At 35.6% G+C, this 15,828-nt stretch overlaps 1 protein-coding gene across 3 annotated transcripts; it reads left to right on the top strand.

Moving 5' to 3' along the window:
- The first annotated feature begins 1,470 nt into the window (after window positions 1-1,470).
- LOC136413107 (organic cation transporter protein-like) lies at window positions 1,471-15,808 on the top strand. 3 transcript variants are annotated; one of them, XM_066396481.1, is made up of 9 exons: window positions 1,471-1,772; window positions 6,327-6,422; window positions 12,396-12,576; window positions 12,633-12,760; window positions 13,721-13,897; window positions 13,949-14,216; window positions 14,270-14,579; window positions 14,699-15,028; window positions 15,086-15,808. In XM_066396481.1, the coding sequence occupies exons 2-9, from the start codon at window positions 6,329-6,331 to the stop codon at window positions 15,281-15,283; spliced, it is 1,686 nt and encodes a 561-aa protein (XP_066252578.1). In that variant the 5' UTR covers window positions 1,471-1,772; window positions 6,327-6,328; the 3' UTR covers window positions 15,284-15,808. The 3 variants fall into 3 exon arrangements, with proteins under 3 accessions (XP_066252578.1, XP_066252580.1, XP_066252579.1); XM_066396483.1 differs by lacking the exon at window positions 6,327-6,422 and having other exon boundaries at window positions 1,472-1,772; XM_066396482.1 differs by lacking the exons at window positions 1,471-1,772; window positions 6,327-6,422 and adding an exon at window positions 9,528-10,232.
- The last annotated feature ends 20 nt before the right edge of the window (window positions 15,809-15,828 follow it).

The raw sequence follows: 15,828 nt of genomic DNA, 5'->3' as shown, positions 1-15,828 counted from the left end.
AGAAATTAAGACATCCGGAATTGTTATATTCAGAAAGATGATCCAATCTATATGTGTGATTTTGCCATTTGTTCAGTTCTGTAAATTAGAGAATCCCTTTTCAAAAATTCCATAACGTTCAATTCGCACAGTCATGTATAATTGCATAAAACAATAAATCCCAAGCTTTATTTGACATGTTAATTTCATCGATTGTATTACCTTAGGAGATGGGAAGTCCTTTCTTATATTGATGCATCACCTTGTACAGTTCCGATATGATTTTGTTGGAGATAAGTCGGTGAACATATGTGTATTTGTTAAAATACTTGGAAACGTGACTTTAATCTTTGTTCTGAAAAGATTATTGTTATGGAATTAGCATCTAGGGCACTTAGAGGACTCTTAGCGCCTTGGAGATATCATTTCTGAGAAGTTGAATTTCTGCATAAAAAAATATAATTATTAGTAAAGAGAATAGGTAATCAGAATTTATCGTAAAGAGGAACTTTACAATTCGACTAGAAACTAAGATGTTAATACAGGATGTTTGGAAAAGTTGGTATAAAACTTAAGGAGGTGAATGAAGAGCCATAAATAATTTTAAAAATCCTATAATTGGTCCGGCAAAGCGTCGTCACTGAGATATGGCCCTCCAAAGGGGTCCTATCATCTGAATATTTCTTAAAATAACTCTTTTTCTGATTAAGATAATGGAATGAAAATTGTAGGTAATAATCATACCATGAGAGTGCTTAATTATCATAAGTTTCATTAAAATGGATTATAAATAAGAGAAGTTCTCTAACTACCATTAACAGATATTTTTCGATTTTTTTTAATTCTTTTGAATTATCAAGCAAATAATATCATTTTTTAATAAATTAGATTTTTTTTGAAAAAAATTCTCTACTTGTTTTTAAATGCTGAGTAGTGTAGTCAGAAATAATTATTTTTAAATAATGTATGACTGAGAACACTAACATTTTCACATAGTAGGCATCTTTCATAGGGACAGTTTCATTGTAGTGATTGTCACAAAACCTTTCTAATTTCAAATAAAATGTCTGTCCGAAAATTGAATTTGAACCGCAATAAAAAATAAGATCATCCCTTACAGATTACCAGAGACATGATTACTCTATTTCATCTCAGCATCCACAAGGCGCTATACTTAACCGTTACGATGCAACAATCTAACTCTGTCACCTATGAAATAGCATCACGTAACTAAGCAAAATCTCACTATGTGAATGTTCTCACACTTTCGATTTCTCCATAATTACTCTACATTTTATCATCGCACTTCCCATAGTGTTACTGACCCCACTGCTACAATTAACCCGAAATTAATTAAAAGCGGTGATCATATGACATTTAACACATGCTGGGTAGATCATCAGTGATTTTAGCCCCGGATCTACCAAACCTCATCTGCTGCGAGCGAAGGCTGAAAGCTCCCTCAAAGTGAATAAAAGCTCTTGACGTCCGCCGCGCTCGCCAGATTTAGTCCCCGGCGAATTTGCCTAGTGCACAATTACCCGCCAGTCTGCGGACCGATTCTGTGAAGGCGCGCTTTAATTTTGTTTATATCGCATTTTCAATTGCTAAATTAGATGTGTACAGCCTCTCAACATCGCGTGTGAAAGTTCTCTTTTTATTCCGGAAGTTCTGGCAAATATGACGGATCCTACGAGAGTGAGAAGGAGAGTTGGAGTATAGTTCTGAGAATTAAGAAACACGAAAGAGGTTTAGAGGACTGCTTTAACTTTGGTGTAACTTTGAGGACGAAAGTAAGTTAGGTCTGATTGGAGTTGAGTTGAACAAAGCTGGACAATTAAATAATTAATTAATGTCTTGTTATCACTGATAAAAGTTAAAATTAACTTTCAATGGCGTTGTAAAGTTTTGATGTATATAAGTATTTGATGTGTATAAATACCACGCTTTCGTCTGTAATATCATTAAACGAGATAATAACCTGAACTATAATAAAAGTGCATTCACAGTTACAATATTAACAATTCAATCGATAAAACCAATTCGGGGTGATCCCTTGCAGAATAATCTTAATAATTCAAAAAGTACATCACAGATAATTTATGGAGATATTAAGATCGAATGAGAAAATGACCCTCTATCAACTAAGACAATCAGAATGTGAATTTTAATTTTGTTGTTGTGTGTGTGTAAGAATTTCATATGAACGTGGTTTTGCATGGAGATGTGAGTCAATTTGTCTAAAATTCAGAAACATGTATAAATAATGAAAATGTCTGCAAAACAAGACCAAGACCAGGAAGAACATGGTCCTAGTCTAGGTTAAATTTTCATCAAGCCTTTTTTGTCATCATTACCGTCAAACTCAATATTTTAATTACTGGGGGTTGAATGAGAAGATTCCGATAGAAATCATACTAAGTTCTTATCACCAACCTTACTATTAATTTTAAACCATCCTCAGGGTTGGTAGCTTGATAGACGCCAAGTTTGGTTACTCATTGCTGAAGCCTCGATGTCCTTCGAATTAGCCTAAGGAATATGTATTTTTTACTATTCATTGAAAAATTTCTATACCCCTCCCCTTCTCACGCGTCCAATTCGAGCTAATCCCGGGGACTCTAAGACCTCACAGATGAATAACCGAACTAAATCCATATAGCATGATTTTTTTAAATCTTTACCTTAGGTGCAGTAATGATTCCAACATATTTTAATGTTTACCATCACTGAATAACACAGGAAAAAACCATTTCTTACTTAATTAATAGCATGACCGTTAATAAATGATCACCTTTACGCAAAATTCCTTCACATTGCAACTGTGAAATGATCAAATTCTTGTACCGTTAAAACCGTTAGATGATCACTGTGAATCCGAAAAATGAGGAAAAACAGTTTATTTTTTCAATGTTATTTGTGCTTTTTGTAATTAAAAAAAAATTGATTCAATATAAGATGGCATATTAATGGGTACACCTAGCCTTGTCCTTGCATGTTACCCCTTGCGTTTGTAAGGATGTTGTGCTTCCGTTCATTGGAAATTAATTTTAAATGTAAATTATTTTGGACTTTTGAATTAAAAGTTGACAATTAAATCAATTCAATATTGTCCATGTGGAATAGTATTTGACAATAGTGACGCAAATACAATATTCTGATAAGGCATGGCAGTATTCACGTATACAAGTTGCTTAACATACGTCACTTCCCCTAATTTGTTTAAACATTTTTAAATTCAGATTCAAAACAATTTTCAGATAATCTTAATTTTAAACCAACTTAATTTTTGTTTAGCATTCAATGTTTACATAGAAACGTAAGGGAGCGAAAAATCATCAATTATGATGAGGTGATGGTTTGCTGTAATTAACCTGACATGATATTATCATCAACACGTTACTTTGAGTAAATGAAATTTGTATTTGTCTGGGCTACAACCGGAATTAATCTGAACAAACTTAATGCATCATCTCCTAGCTCTCGTCGGTTTCGTCGTTTTACATCATTAGTACGTGGTATTGTGGTGTAACTCCTTGATCTCATTGGGCAATAAGTTAAGTTCTCATGACTGGTTGAAAACAGTTATCCATATATCTCGTCGTCTTCAAGGCTTTCAAGATACTCTCTTATGCTCAAGAGCCTCTTCCATCTCGCGAACATGATGATGTAGAACTACTTCCGCTGATTTACCAATTTGATCAGCGTACTGGTGGGCATAGAGGAGCTTAGTGACTAGATGTCACCTTCCATCTACTGATCAATCATGACTAACTCTCTAGAATCAGAGTCTGTAGTAGGAAATTCATCAGGGTCATTGGTCTAAATAATTTTAAGTCAATATAGTCCGATCCGTTCATTTTCGACATCAACGCTGTTTTTCTTCCCGTTATAGTGCAGGAATGCATCTAGATACCAGCGATGATCTAAAGATTCTTACAAGGCAAGCATTTTCAAACCACGTTTCAGTAACTGGATACGCTCCATCTCGGATCAGCGATTTAACCAAAGGGAACATCTTGATCGATTAGCTAGATCCTCATGAGTTATTCCGCGCAGTGGCGTAGTCCATGGGGACTGGTCTATGCCTCAACCCTATTGTTACATTGAGAGTCTAGGAAGTGCATGTGGAAAAGTTCCTCCGGCAGTGGGAAAATATGAAGGGACGTGTCGATGAACCAAACCCAATACTGGGGTCCTTATGCAAGATTTTGCAGAAGCGTGATCAGGTATCTCAGTAATACCGGAGCAAAACTTCCTCTAATTCTCTTTTTGCGAGTTTGGAAAGACTAATTTGCTTGTTTAGGTATAGTTTAACAAGAATTCAAAATTGACATGGACATACCGGGTGTTCTTGAATCGTGGTTTCGCTAACGTTAAATTTTGGTTTAGCAGCCACAAAAAAGCTCATTTGAAGAATTTAGGAAATGTTCATAATTTGATACTTTACATGATTACATAATCTTCATTGCAATGATCGCTTTTTAGCCTTCGACCGGTCCTCTCAAATAGCCTTAATTTTGTCATAAAGAAAATTTTGTTTTACAACATCCGATAGCTAATTCAACAAGTACAGAGGAATAATTGCGGGAACGCCATTATGAAAAAGGTAATTGCCATTTAAATCTCTGCAATACTAACGTTTACGGCAATTTTGAAATACGCGTGGATTTGTAGTTGCATGGTTTGTAACTGGGTTACATCGATTCACTCTAAGTGCTGTATTATGTTGGTGTTTTTGTTGTTATTTTGCGATTTTTGCGTTATACAACTATGTAATTGGTTTTATGCCATTATTTTGCAAATTATATGAAAATAGCCAGGAATGCGCAATCAACACCTTTTATCACTTCTTCTTTGCATTTCCTGCTGGCCTTGCATTTCTTTCTGATGCAACCGTTTTCCTCTCCTTAAGAAGATTTTTCCAATTTAACTGAGTGGCAATGAAAATTTGAAAAAACGCACACATGCAGTGGGAATTGTTTGAGATCTCGGTCATTGCCACAACAAAACACTTTAAAACCGAAAAAAATGTTCTGGTTTTCGCTTGACCAGTAGAATTTTTCCCGAGCGATCTTGAACTTAATATCTCAATAACAAATCGTTTCCTGAAGACATTGAAACCGAAGTGAAAGAGCCGAGTAATAGGAAATTTATAGACGTAGTTCTCTGCCAACGAACGATCTTGAACTATATCCGAGGGAGTAGCACCCTAAGACTGAACCAATATTAATTATTATAGAATTGTGTAAATTACTACAATCTACTAAAGTGCAACTGGGGAAAAATGGTCTTAGTCGGTAATTAATGGAGCTTGAAATTGTTAAAATTAAGCAGGAAATGTACCTGTTCCATTAGCATTAGGAAATTACTAGCAATATTTTGCTAAACAAAACGAATTTTCATCAATATTGATAATGTAAAATTATTTATTTAAAAAGATTTATTAAGCTGTTGTTGCATTCACGTTTCCCAATAACTGATACCAAAATCAGAAACTGAACACAAACCAAACCTTTTACGGCAGTGAATGCAGAAGATGGAGGTTTTGTTTTAAGAAGCAGCCATTAGTGTTAAATAAAAGTCTCTGGCTGTAGAAAGAATGTGTTTCTTATCAAGGGTGACATATAAACAACATTTTGAAATTTAAAACAATTTCATAAACAAGGCTACTCACTATTCATTGATATCTGCCCTATAAGATGATTAATTACACTGTTTTTAGTAGATTAAGATTAAGTTTTTGAGCCGATCTTGTTATCGAACGTTACAAACAAAAACCGCCTTCAACAATATGGCTAAAGAAAGTGCATTCGTTATTGTCTTTGTGTAAAATGAGCTTTCATCTCGAAGAAAGATGGCACGATTGTGTGGATAATTCGAAAACAAATTATTCTCCAAAAATTTGACTTGATAACTTAAAACATTGTGCACATCATGTGTATCGAATTATGTAAACAATGCATTTAAATGATGCGTAAATATAAGCCGGGTTTTAACGAACTTGATCAAAATACTTCTTAATAAGTGATGGTATTTATAGCACTTTGCTAAATATTAATTAAAAGCGGTGGCAATACTCCTCAAATTTCAATTAAAACCTTGTTAATTACCACTAATTAATCCGTTTCATGTGGGTGATGTATTGCATAAACAAATTCGCCTAATCAAAGTATCAAAGTTTACAAATGTAAACTTGACACTGAGAAAGGTAGCCTAACTTCCATATTCCCTCGAGTTTCATGCGATTAATGGCCTACTATGACCGTAAATAATGGTAAATAAGGTCGTTGGGTGAGCGCCGCACCGCATGATCGTAATTCACACCTTTTGTTTGTCGTTTTCAGGTATGCCAATTTTTCACATACCAACAACGCCACCTACACCCACAGTTCCAGGTCTCATTCAAGCACTACAAAGTCCAACAAATGCAAAAACACAAGGTATTTCATATTGTTATACAATTTTGAAGCGAATAACATGATAAGTTTAGTTTTAAAAGTAATCGAGAAATTATCACAGAGATTTACGCATATGTTTAATTTTTTTATTCACGTTAGGCGACGTTGCCCTTCCTCTGACGCCGTTCCATGTGACGTAACAGTTATATGACGACGTAACAACGGCACGATGACAGTTTACTAAAACATCGTCTCGCGGTTGCCAAATTTTCAGGAACTGATAATTTAGAGGAAGAAGTGGTGATTGAATAGTTCGCCCTGTTTTCAACATAATAATTCAAACCGGCGTCGAACGAAGTAAGATTCTGTTCGGCGAGCTGGAGGCAAGCAGAAAGCTACAGAAGAGAGATCTAAGCTATTCTTAAACAAAACTCAGAATTTTTGGCACTCATCATTTTTAACAAATCAAACCTTGAACTAATACTTCTGAGATATCTCGTACTTGATATACTTACCATTGCATATTTCCATAGTTCTTTGCCAAGCGACGCTAAATCATCAAGTTCTTGTTGAGTCACCATTGCGCTTTCGCGCAAAGTATAATCAACGCGTTTTTCTTGCTCTTGCATTGTTAGCACCACCCGATGACCTAAAATTAACACATATATAAATATAAATCAGTTTTTGAGATATGTAAGTACCTATGAGATATATACAAGATCTAGGCAGCAAGAGCACGCGCTACAATACAAATGACAAGCGCTTTTTTCGTCCTGATTTGCGTTTTTCCCCGCTAAAGGACATACAACAATCGCCTATTATGAGCGCTTCTGAAACAACAGGTGTAACAATTTCTGTTAATTGTGTCATTTATTTAAATTAACGAGCGTGGGGAGTGAGAATTTGCACTGCGCCTATAAACATCAACAAAATTCAAATGAAATCGAATATTGAGGTAATTGGCAAAAATAAAGAAGAAGTGATTTGGAAAAGGAAGGAAAAAGAAATTCGGAAAAATAAAGAAACAAAAGAAACGTGTACACCAGTCCGGTTAGTTCAGGCTAACTCAGGATTAGAAAACGTTCGATTTATTGTATCGTCGTCATTTTGCGGAATGCCAGATAAGATTTATTCCCCAAATTGGAATTTTTCATTTGATTGACGATACAGGAAATAATCAACACGCTCTGTAAAAAATCAGGTTAATGATTGAACTTTCATTAAAAATATATCAATGATAAAATCAAGAGAACATTTTTCCCGGATTGATACACCTTGTTGCTCAAATTGATCTTCAACAAGATGAAACATCTATTAAGAAGTGCTATGAGTCTGTAATTCGAAACGAGGTTTTCACCTTTCCCAGGCTTAAAGTTCGGATTTCTTCAAAAGAACGAGAAGTATCCCAGTTTCGAAAATGTTGCTACTGAACTGAACGATATGCGATTTGCAGGGATTAAGAAACTCTGAATATGTTTCATCCATGCCAGCCGCCTTTTCTGTTTTCAGATCTTTTAAAACCTCTTACTCATTAGTAGCAGTGTTCTAAACCCTAAGGAGGGCTTCCATGCTTTTCATATGAATTTTATCAATATTTGTTTGTTTCTTGGTAAACTCCATTATCCTGGTAGTCACATGATTTGGGCTTTTGGAGCAGTGTTTTGCTGACCTCTTTGGAGGAGCTGAGTTGCTTATTTTATGTGGCACAAATCGTGCCTTTCCTTATGAGTGTTGAAATGTTAGATTTTCGACCAAGCTGTGCCATCTACCCCTCAATGCAGCACCCAGACTTTCCAGCACTTTATCGGCCACAACTGAGTCATGATTGTTATTATTATATAACTGTTTTTAGGCTTGCCGCAGCGGCAACACCGTCCAAGTTCATATTTCCTCCTTAAAGAGTTGCCAAGATGCATGTGCCAAGGAGGCACGGCCCTATTGATGTACATGCTTGTTGGCAACACTTCGCACAATGTCCACGATCGAATGGTAGTCCTGAGACTTGCCGGGGATCAATTTGATGATCATGATTTTAATTTTTTGCTTCGCACAGTTTATTTACTTTCATTCAAATCAATTCTAAATCGTCTCATCGACTTCATCTTATGATTTCCATCATCAAAATGCGCAATTAATTGATTGAGTCCTTTATTTTGCAAAGTCTTGCTTGGATTTAAATTTCTTAAAATACATGGGTGGATGATTAAGTAATTTCCTAAGGACCAGTGGATCAACGTCCTGGCAAACTGAGAAATTGTCCAATGTTCTGTCCTTAGCTCATCCTCTCTATGGAAATCGCCCTAGTAAAGTTGCCAGGAGTTTGATGTATTGACCCCCAATCTTTTAAAAGTAACTAACCATAATTTATCTAGTGATGACAGCATCTTCTGTGATAGTAGTGAAACTGACTCAGGAAAACATCTTTATTGTTCTAAGCAGGCCATTGATCTTCACCTATAAAAAAGGCTTCATACAGTCGTTATTATTCCTACAGCGACACGAATTAATATTTTATTATTCAAAGGACAAACATAATTGCAAATTAACCTATCAAATGATGCATGCCACTAATGGACATCTTTTACAGAGCAAAATAACGTAAACCACCTTCACGGCATTATTACAATTATGCATAAATTATTTATTAGCGAGTTGCGTTTAGCGTTTCAGGGGCCCACAAATTCACAAAAATTGGGTTTTACAAATTTGAAAATTTTGAGCAATTAAGAGGTCAAAACTCGTAAATCATCACTTCAGGGTATTTAAGCATTAAATAAGGCTGTTATTCTGTAACTGGGAAGTTGTTGTATGTATTTATGGACGACAATTACCAAATATTTGCTAAGTGCCTACTTTAATTTAACATAATCTGAAAATTAACATTATCTAAAAAATAATTTGCCATTATACACAGATCACATCGGAAGCTCATGTATCTCCTAGTTTGGTGCTAATTAACTGGAATTGCGGACTATACAATACAAACCCGGTTTCCCCCCCAAAAAAATTTCGCGTGAGACACATAAAAGAGTTTTTTTTTGGAACTACTAACGCAATTCCTAGTACCTATATCGATACCATAGTAGATAATGGCATTTTTGTTTGTTAGAGTTTGATAATACGTAAACGTTCAGTGTAAATATGTTCGAAAAACCTGCAGCGTTCGCGTGAGTGAGTGAGAAGTACATAATGCATTTCAAATTAATTTTTGCGCTTTTATATACATAGCAGTTTATTAATTAGTTTTTCTCGCTTAAACGGTCCAGACCATTGTAAAAATCAGCATTGTGCGCTTTTGTGGCTCGTTTCGGGATTGTTTTTTGCATATTAATAGTCGTGACTGTGACTGTTGGGGTCAGTTTATACGAGAGCGCCAGTGAAGTGCGACACATCAATTCGTCCATCAAACTAGCGAACATTCACCCTACATCATGATCTTTCCACGCCTCAGTGTATAACACTTTCTCATCGCTCATGCGAATTGACACTTATCTATTTGGTAGCTGACGAATGAAAAAAAAATACATTACCATACATCTTCATCTTTTTGTCAAAGGTCAAATGACGTATTTACATGTAAGGTGTAAGTAATAAATTATAACATCTTCATCGCTCCGCCTGCACGTACGGTCGGATATTGGACAATTGACTGCAGTGCAGTTAAACTTAGTTCAGAACAGGTTGTAAGAGATCAAGTTCAAAATTGAAACCGCAGGTATTCTTACGCGTAAACGATGAAGTGATCGCGATAATAAATAATACTTCCTCATGTATTGTCGTTTAAATCTGCAATGGGTGAGATATGCATCAGCTATCCCGACGACGATGGGGCAGTCCAAGAAAAGTTACTGCGTAAGTCTTATGCCATTCCATCTGTAAAAATTTTTATTGACCATTAAAGGGTACCTACCCAGTAATTAGTCATATTGTAGTAATTTCTAAATAGTAGCCAGGATTAAGTAGTACGTTTCCAAGAAATATACTCATGAGCATAAAGATTAATTTATCTTCAATTCAAGGCGCCAAAACAACAAACAAGTATCTAAATTGCACGAGCTTGCTTTCATACAGATAGGAATCTAATCTCGCTGACTGATGTAAAACTTTGTTCAAAAATTTCGTATTTATGTGATTTAATAATTTAGGAGAACTCGCTCACTGCCGAGCATGAGTCGATTTATACAGGTATCGTGAGTGAACACCCAAATCAGTGATTACGAATTATTACTAAATCTCTGAGCAAACATTATACAGACCAATTTTGAGAAACATAGATTACAATCCCATGTTTGGAAAACAATCATTCTAAGCCGACATTCAATAGGTAGTATTGAATGATAAACGTTACAGGATTGTTATTAGACATTAATAGCAAGGTGCATTAGGCCAAGCTCGACCTGGAACTATGTATATTTCAAATCATTACACTCGATGTTCTTAAGCATCGTCGATAAAGTTCAATAATATAGGAAATAATTTTCCTTAATTAACCGCTATGGCAACTTCTCATTATTTTATCCACGGTCGCCTAACATTGAACCAACATTCAGCTCGTTGGCTGAAGTTAAATAGTGCTCATATAGCGTCGAAGGGAATAATGAGAATCTGTGGAAGATAAAGTCTTTATTCCCGTTCACCATCGCTCACCTTCGCTTATTTTGGAAAAATTGTGGCATGGATACCAGTCCGTTAAAGCCTAGTTGTACAGGATGTTCGAAAAAATTGGTACGAAAGTTAAAGAGGTGAATGTAGAACCAAAAATAGTAAAAAAGTTCTTATAAACATGGTCCGACGGAGCACCGTTACTGAGTTATAGTCTTCTAAGGGGGTTCTATCATTTGAATATTTGTTAAAATAACTTTTTTTCTGATTAAGATATTAGAATGAAAATTGGAGAAAATAATCATACTATAAGGGTCTTTAACTATTATAAGTTTCATTAAAATTGATTATAAATAAGAGTAGTTTTCTAACTATCACTAACAGAAATTTTTCAAACTTTTTAATTCCTTTGAATTCTCAAGCAGATAGTATTATTTTTTGATGAATTAGCCTTTTTTGCAAAAAAATCTTTACTTTATTTTCAATTTCTGTGTAGTTTAGTTAGAAATAATTATTTTTTAAATAATATATAACTGAGAACATAACATTTTTAAACATTTTCACATAGTAAGCATCTTTCACGGTGACGGGTTCATTGTAGTGATCAGAACTACTTCAAGACCAGAAACGCTCCATTACTGCTATCGTTTCAACTCTCTTCTTGCCGTAATTTATTTACGGATGATTAATTCGCAATTTCCTCCTCACAACGGATCGCACCAGGGGGGCATCCGACATAATTCGATTTAAGGCCCCCTAAATCTCAATTAAATTGTTTAAGGTTAAAGACCGATTACATCGGTCACAGAGGCAACTAGGTACTCTATCATTCAAATTTATTGTTTGAACGAGTGCATATGACCGTCACTGAATGCATCGCAAAAAAAAACCTGTTTTCGAGCCACAATATTTATAGACACTTTAAATATGAAGCCACAAAATTAAACTTTCTATGAATAAGAAAACAGATTGTCAATTGCGATAGAGATCGCGCGCAAATTGGTGTTGACAAGCCACATGTGTCTCAAAGTTTCATCGTAACATAATATGAGATCAATGGAGTTTTATTTTACTCGTTACGGTTCGCTAAAAATTTCTGTAAAAATAATTTTCAAAACTTCTCGAACTATTTCGAAAAACGGCTCACTCACATTCTCCAATGAGGTGAAAACATATTCATGGTGATACACATTTACATTAAGATACAATTTCCCTCTAACATTTCCTGTTTAACTTTTTAGTGCCTGCACGTTTTCGCGTTAACAAAGTAAACTATTTTCGATTAATTGTGACAATTACAAGAAATAAAGTAATGTTTCCTTATTAATACCGCTCATTTGCGCCTCATATTTAACGCATCAAAATTCATAATTAATTCTAAAAAGTGAAATTTATTTTTGAATGATGTTCCAGAAATGCCTGAGCGATCCAAAAGCTCCTCCTCAGAGGAGGAAGAAGAGGATATTGTGTCGAACGCCATAGGGGAGTTCGGGAGGTGGCAGCTTCTACTTACGTTTCTATTATCTCTAGTAAATATCCCCTGTACGTGGCATATATTCGTACCCACGTTTCATGCGAGGCATAGAGACTATGTGTAAGTATAAACACATTTTCCTCAAAAATTCCTCGAAAGATTTTTTTCTTTTTTAGGTGTTTAGAACCGCTAGGGTGCCCTTCGGCTGACTCATGTTGGGTCTCCGAACAAATCGTTAATGGTAGTTGTATAGATAGTAATAGCACTCGTTTTAAGTGTCGAAACTGGGAGTTTAAGGGCAATGGTAAGTATAAATTTCTTATCCATAATTTCGCGCGTATAATAAAAATAATAATATCTAATGGGGACCTATTTACGACGCAATTATTCGTTTTTGAAACATCTAATGCGACGAGAATTTTTATTGTAACAAAAGAATTAAAGATATAATCAAAATAATTTGGCTTAAGCGAATTTTTATTGCCAACTTTGAAAGGCAAGCAAAACATGTGTATGGCCTATAGTATAACATAAACAGAAGGAAAGTAAAATATTTTGAAATCTTAAACTTTCCTTTTAATGTAAATATTAGGTCATAAATAATATATTCAGGGTGTTCCTTAACTACGTGTAGAAAATTTAAGAACGTAATCCTGGATGCATTTCAAGTGGAAAATGTCTAATAAACAAATATCCGCGAATACTTCGTTTTCAAAATACAGGGTGTTAAAATATAAATATCCATATATAAATGCATCTAGGATTACACCCTTAAATTTCCTACACGTACTTAGGAAACATCCTGTATATTATGCGTCTTTTTTCGATGTGCCCCATAACTTCCATTGGTGTATCCTTGATCCACATCCTTGTTGTTACTTTTTCATTGTATTAATGATTACCTTCCACTCTTTTCCCTTCAACTATATTTCCAAATATCTCCTCATGTCCATTCAACGTGATGTAGTTTTTTCCAGTTTTCTTTCTCTCTCTCGTAGCTTTCTCAAACAGGCTATCTTAATTGAAAACATCTACCTATATATTTTTATAAATTTTCGGTAAAGTACAGTAGTTTCAAATTGAATCTAGCTTTAGTTCCGATCTATGGTCATTCGAGAGTCTCGATTCTCTACCATTATAATCCAAAATTCTATCCAAATACCTCTGTAGACTTTAGTTTTCTATATTTCTTCCATTCAGCTTATTCCATTCATTTCTCTTGCGTTTCCACTCGTTTCTATAGAACTTGTAATGGAATTTGTAGGCTCGACCATCATCTCAGAATTCGACTTGGTCTGTGATAGAAAAACATTAATAAATCTGGCAGAAATGGTATTTCTCGCCGGGGTAGCTGTAGGTGGCCTAGTCAGTGGGATCATATCCGACAAATATGGCAGGAAAAAGACATTGCTAACTTCAATATTTGTACAATGCACTTTAGGTACTTCTCACCACTTTTACCCCGAAATTACTACATATGTAATTATTTTAGGTACCATAATAGCCTTTGCACCATGGTTCGAGCTATATCTAGTTCTCCGCTGTTTGCTCGGCTTCTTTTCGGTCTCAGTGGTATTCAGTGGGTTCGTATTAGCCATAGAGCTGGTGGGGGGACACTGGAGGACCATCACTGGTATATCATATCTCTTCCCAGTGTCCTTGGGATATTGCACCATATCCGGCATAGCTTACTTTTTAGACGATTGGAGGCACTTGCAATTGGCTTTGTCCCTACCAAGCGCTTTATTTTTGTTCACTTGGTATAACGCCAGATGTAGAATTTAGTGACAGTATAAATGTTAGAATTTTGCAGGTTTGTGCTTCCAGAATCGCCACGATGGTTGCTAGCCCTCGGCAGAACAAAGGAGGTTATAGAGATTCTGGAACGAGCAGCCAAGTTTAATAAAAAGGAACTGCCCACTAATCTGGATAAAACCCTGGTGCCAGTGCTTAGAGTAGATCAGGAGGAGAATAAGAACGTGGGAGTGCAAGATCTTTTTAAAACCGCAGCCATGAGGACAAAGACAATGATATTGTTCTTGATATGGTTCGGAGTTTATTTGGTGTATTATGGTTTGGTACTGAATTTGAGCAACATTGGAGGAGATCTATACATCAATTCCGTAAGTTTCACATAGTATAACAATCACGACAAATGATGCTATATTATCTAAAAAATTACCCTTTTTACCACATTTTATAGAGAAAAAAAAACAGGAAACTTGTAGTAATTAAATTTCAGGTTTTAACAGGCATAGTCGAAGTGCCTGCAGTCGCCCTCAGCATTCTCATCCTCATCAAAGGAGGCAGGAGATGGCCTCTGGCCCTAACAATGATAGTTTCGGGCATATTCGCCGGCCTGGCCATTCCAGTATCCTGGATATCCAACGACCTCCAATGGCTGATCACTACCTTCATGATGACCAGCAAGTTCTGCATCAGCTCTTCCAACGCCGTCATGCCAGTATACACGGCCGAATTGTACCCCACCATCATCCGAAACATCGGAGTTGGTGCGGCCAACGTACCCGCTGGCATCGCCTTGATGCTAGTGCCGTATTTATGGATGTTGGTTAGTTCGAGTTTTTAAATTAAGGTTGGTATATTTGTAACGAAGTTTCTCTTGTAGATTGAGATACACAAAGCGCTGCCCCTCTTAGTTATTACCATATTCGGGATAGTCGGAGGAGCATCAGTGTTGCTACTGCCAGAAACAGGAGTGCAGCCCTTGGCTGATACTCTAGATGGAAACCCTGCGGCTAGGATCAACAACGCGCCTTGCAATAACGGCAGCATAAAGAAAATAAACAATAATCACTGCACGTAATTTCGCACACATGAAACTTCCATCAATACTTAACTTTGATGTCCATTTATTGGGGCAAGGATAAGTGCCAGAGGGGCAATTATCAACAAAGCTCTGGTAAAGAGCAGCTTAACGTGTTTATTCAAATAAATGTTAAGTACTTAATATGTAGATTCTGTAGTGGTAAGTGTTAGAAATAGTGTGCTGACAGAAAAAATCGAATACTCGGTATATGTAAAACTTCACTGAGCTCATTATACATATCTATGCTGCTTAAAAGATAATTTTGTATATATTTTACTATGTAAACTGCACAAAAGTGGAATAAAATAGATGTAATATAAAAGAACTTTTATTAAGTAGCTGTAAAACAGGCCGGAGTTCTATAACCCGAATGCTTTAAATACTATAGTATTTTCTTTATTAAAATAATGTTTTCCCCGTACAAAAGATATAATTTATTTTTATATGTAGATGCGTAATGCAATAAGTAAAATGTACTGTAGCTAAGTTAGTGGTTAAAATTAAAGTAAATTTTAAACTGCAGATTGTGGTTTGTTTTCAAG

The sequence above is a fragment of the Euwallacea similis genome, chromosome 13 (genome assembly GCF_039881205.1).
Source record: "Euwallacea similis isolate ESF13 chromosome 13, ESF131.1, whole genome shotgun sequence".
Classification (NCBI taxonomy): Eukaryota; Metazoa; Arthropoda; class Insecta; order Coleoptera; family Curculionidae; genus Euwallacea; species Euwallacea similis.
The sequence above is the reverse complement of the archived record's forward strand: the minus strand, read 5'-3'. Positions and strand labels throughout refer to the sequence as shown.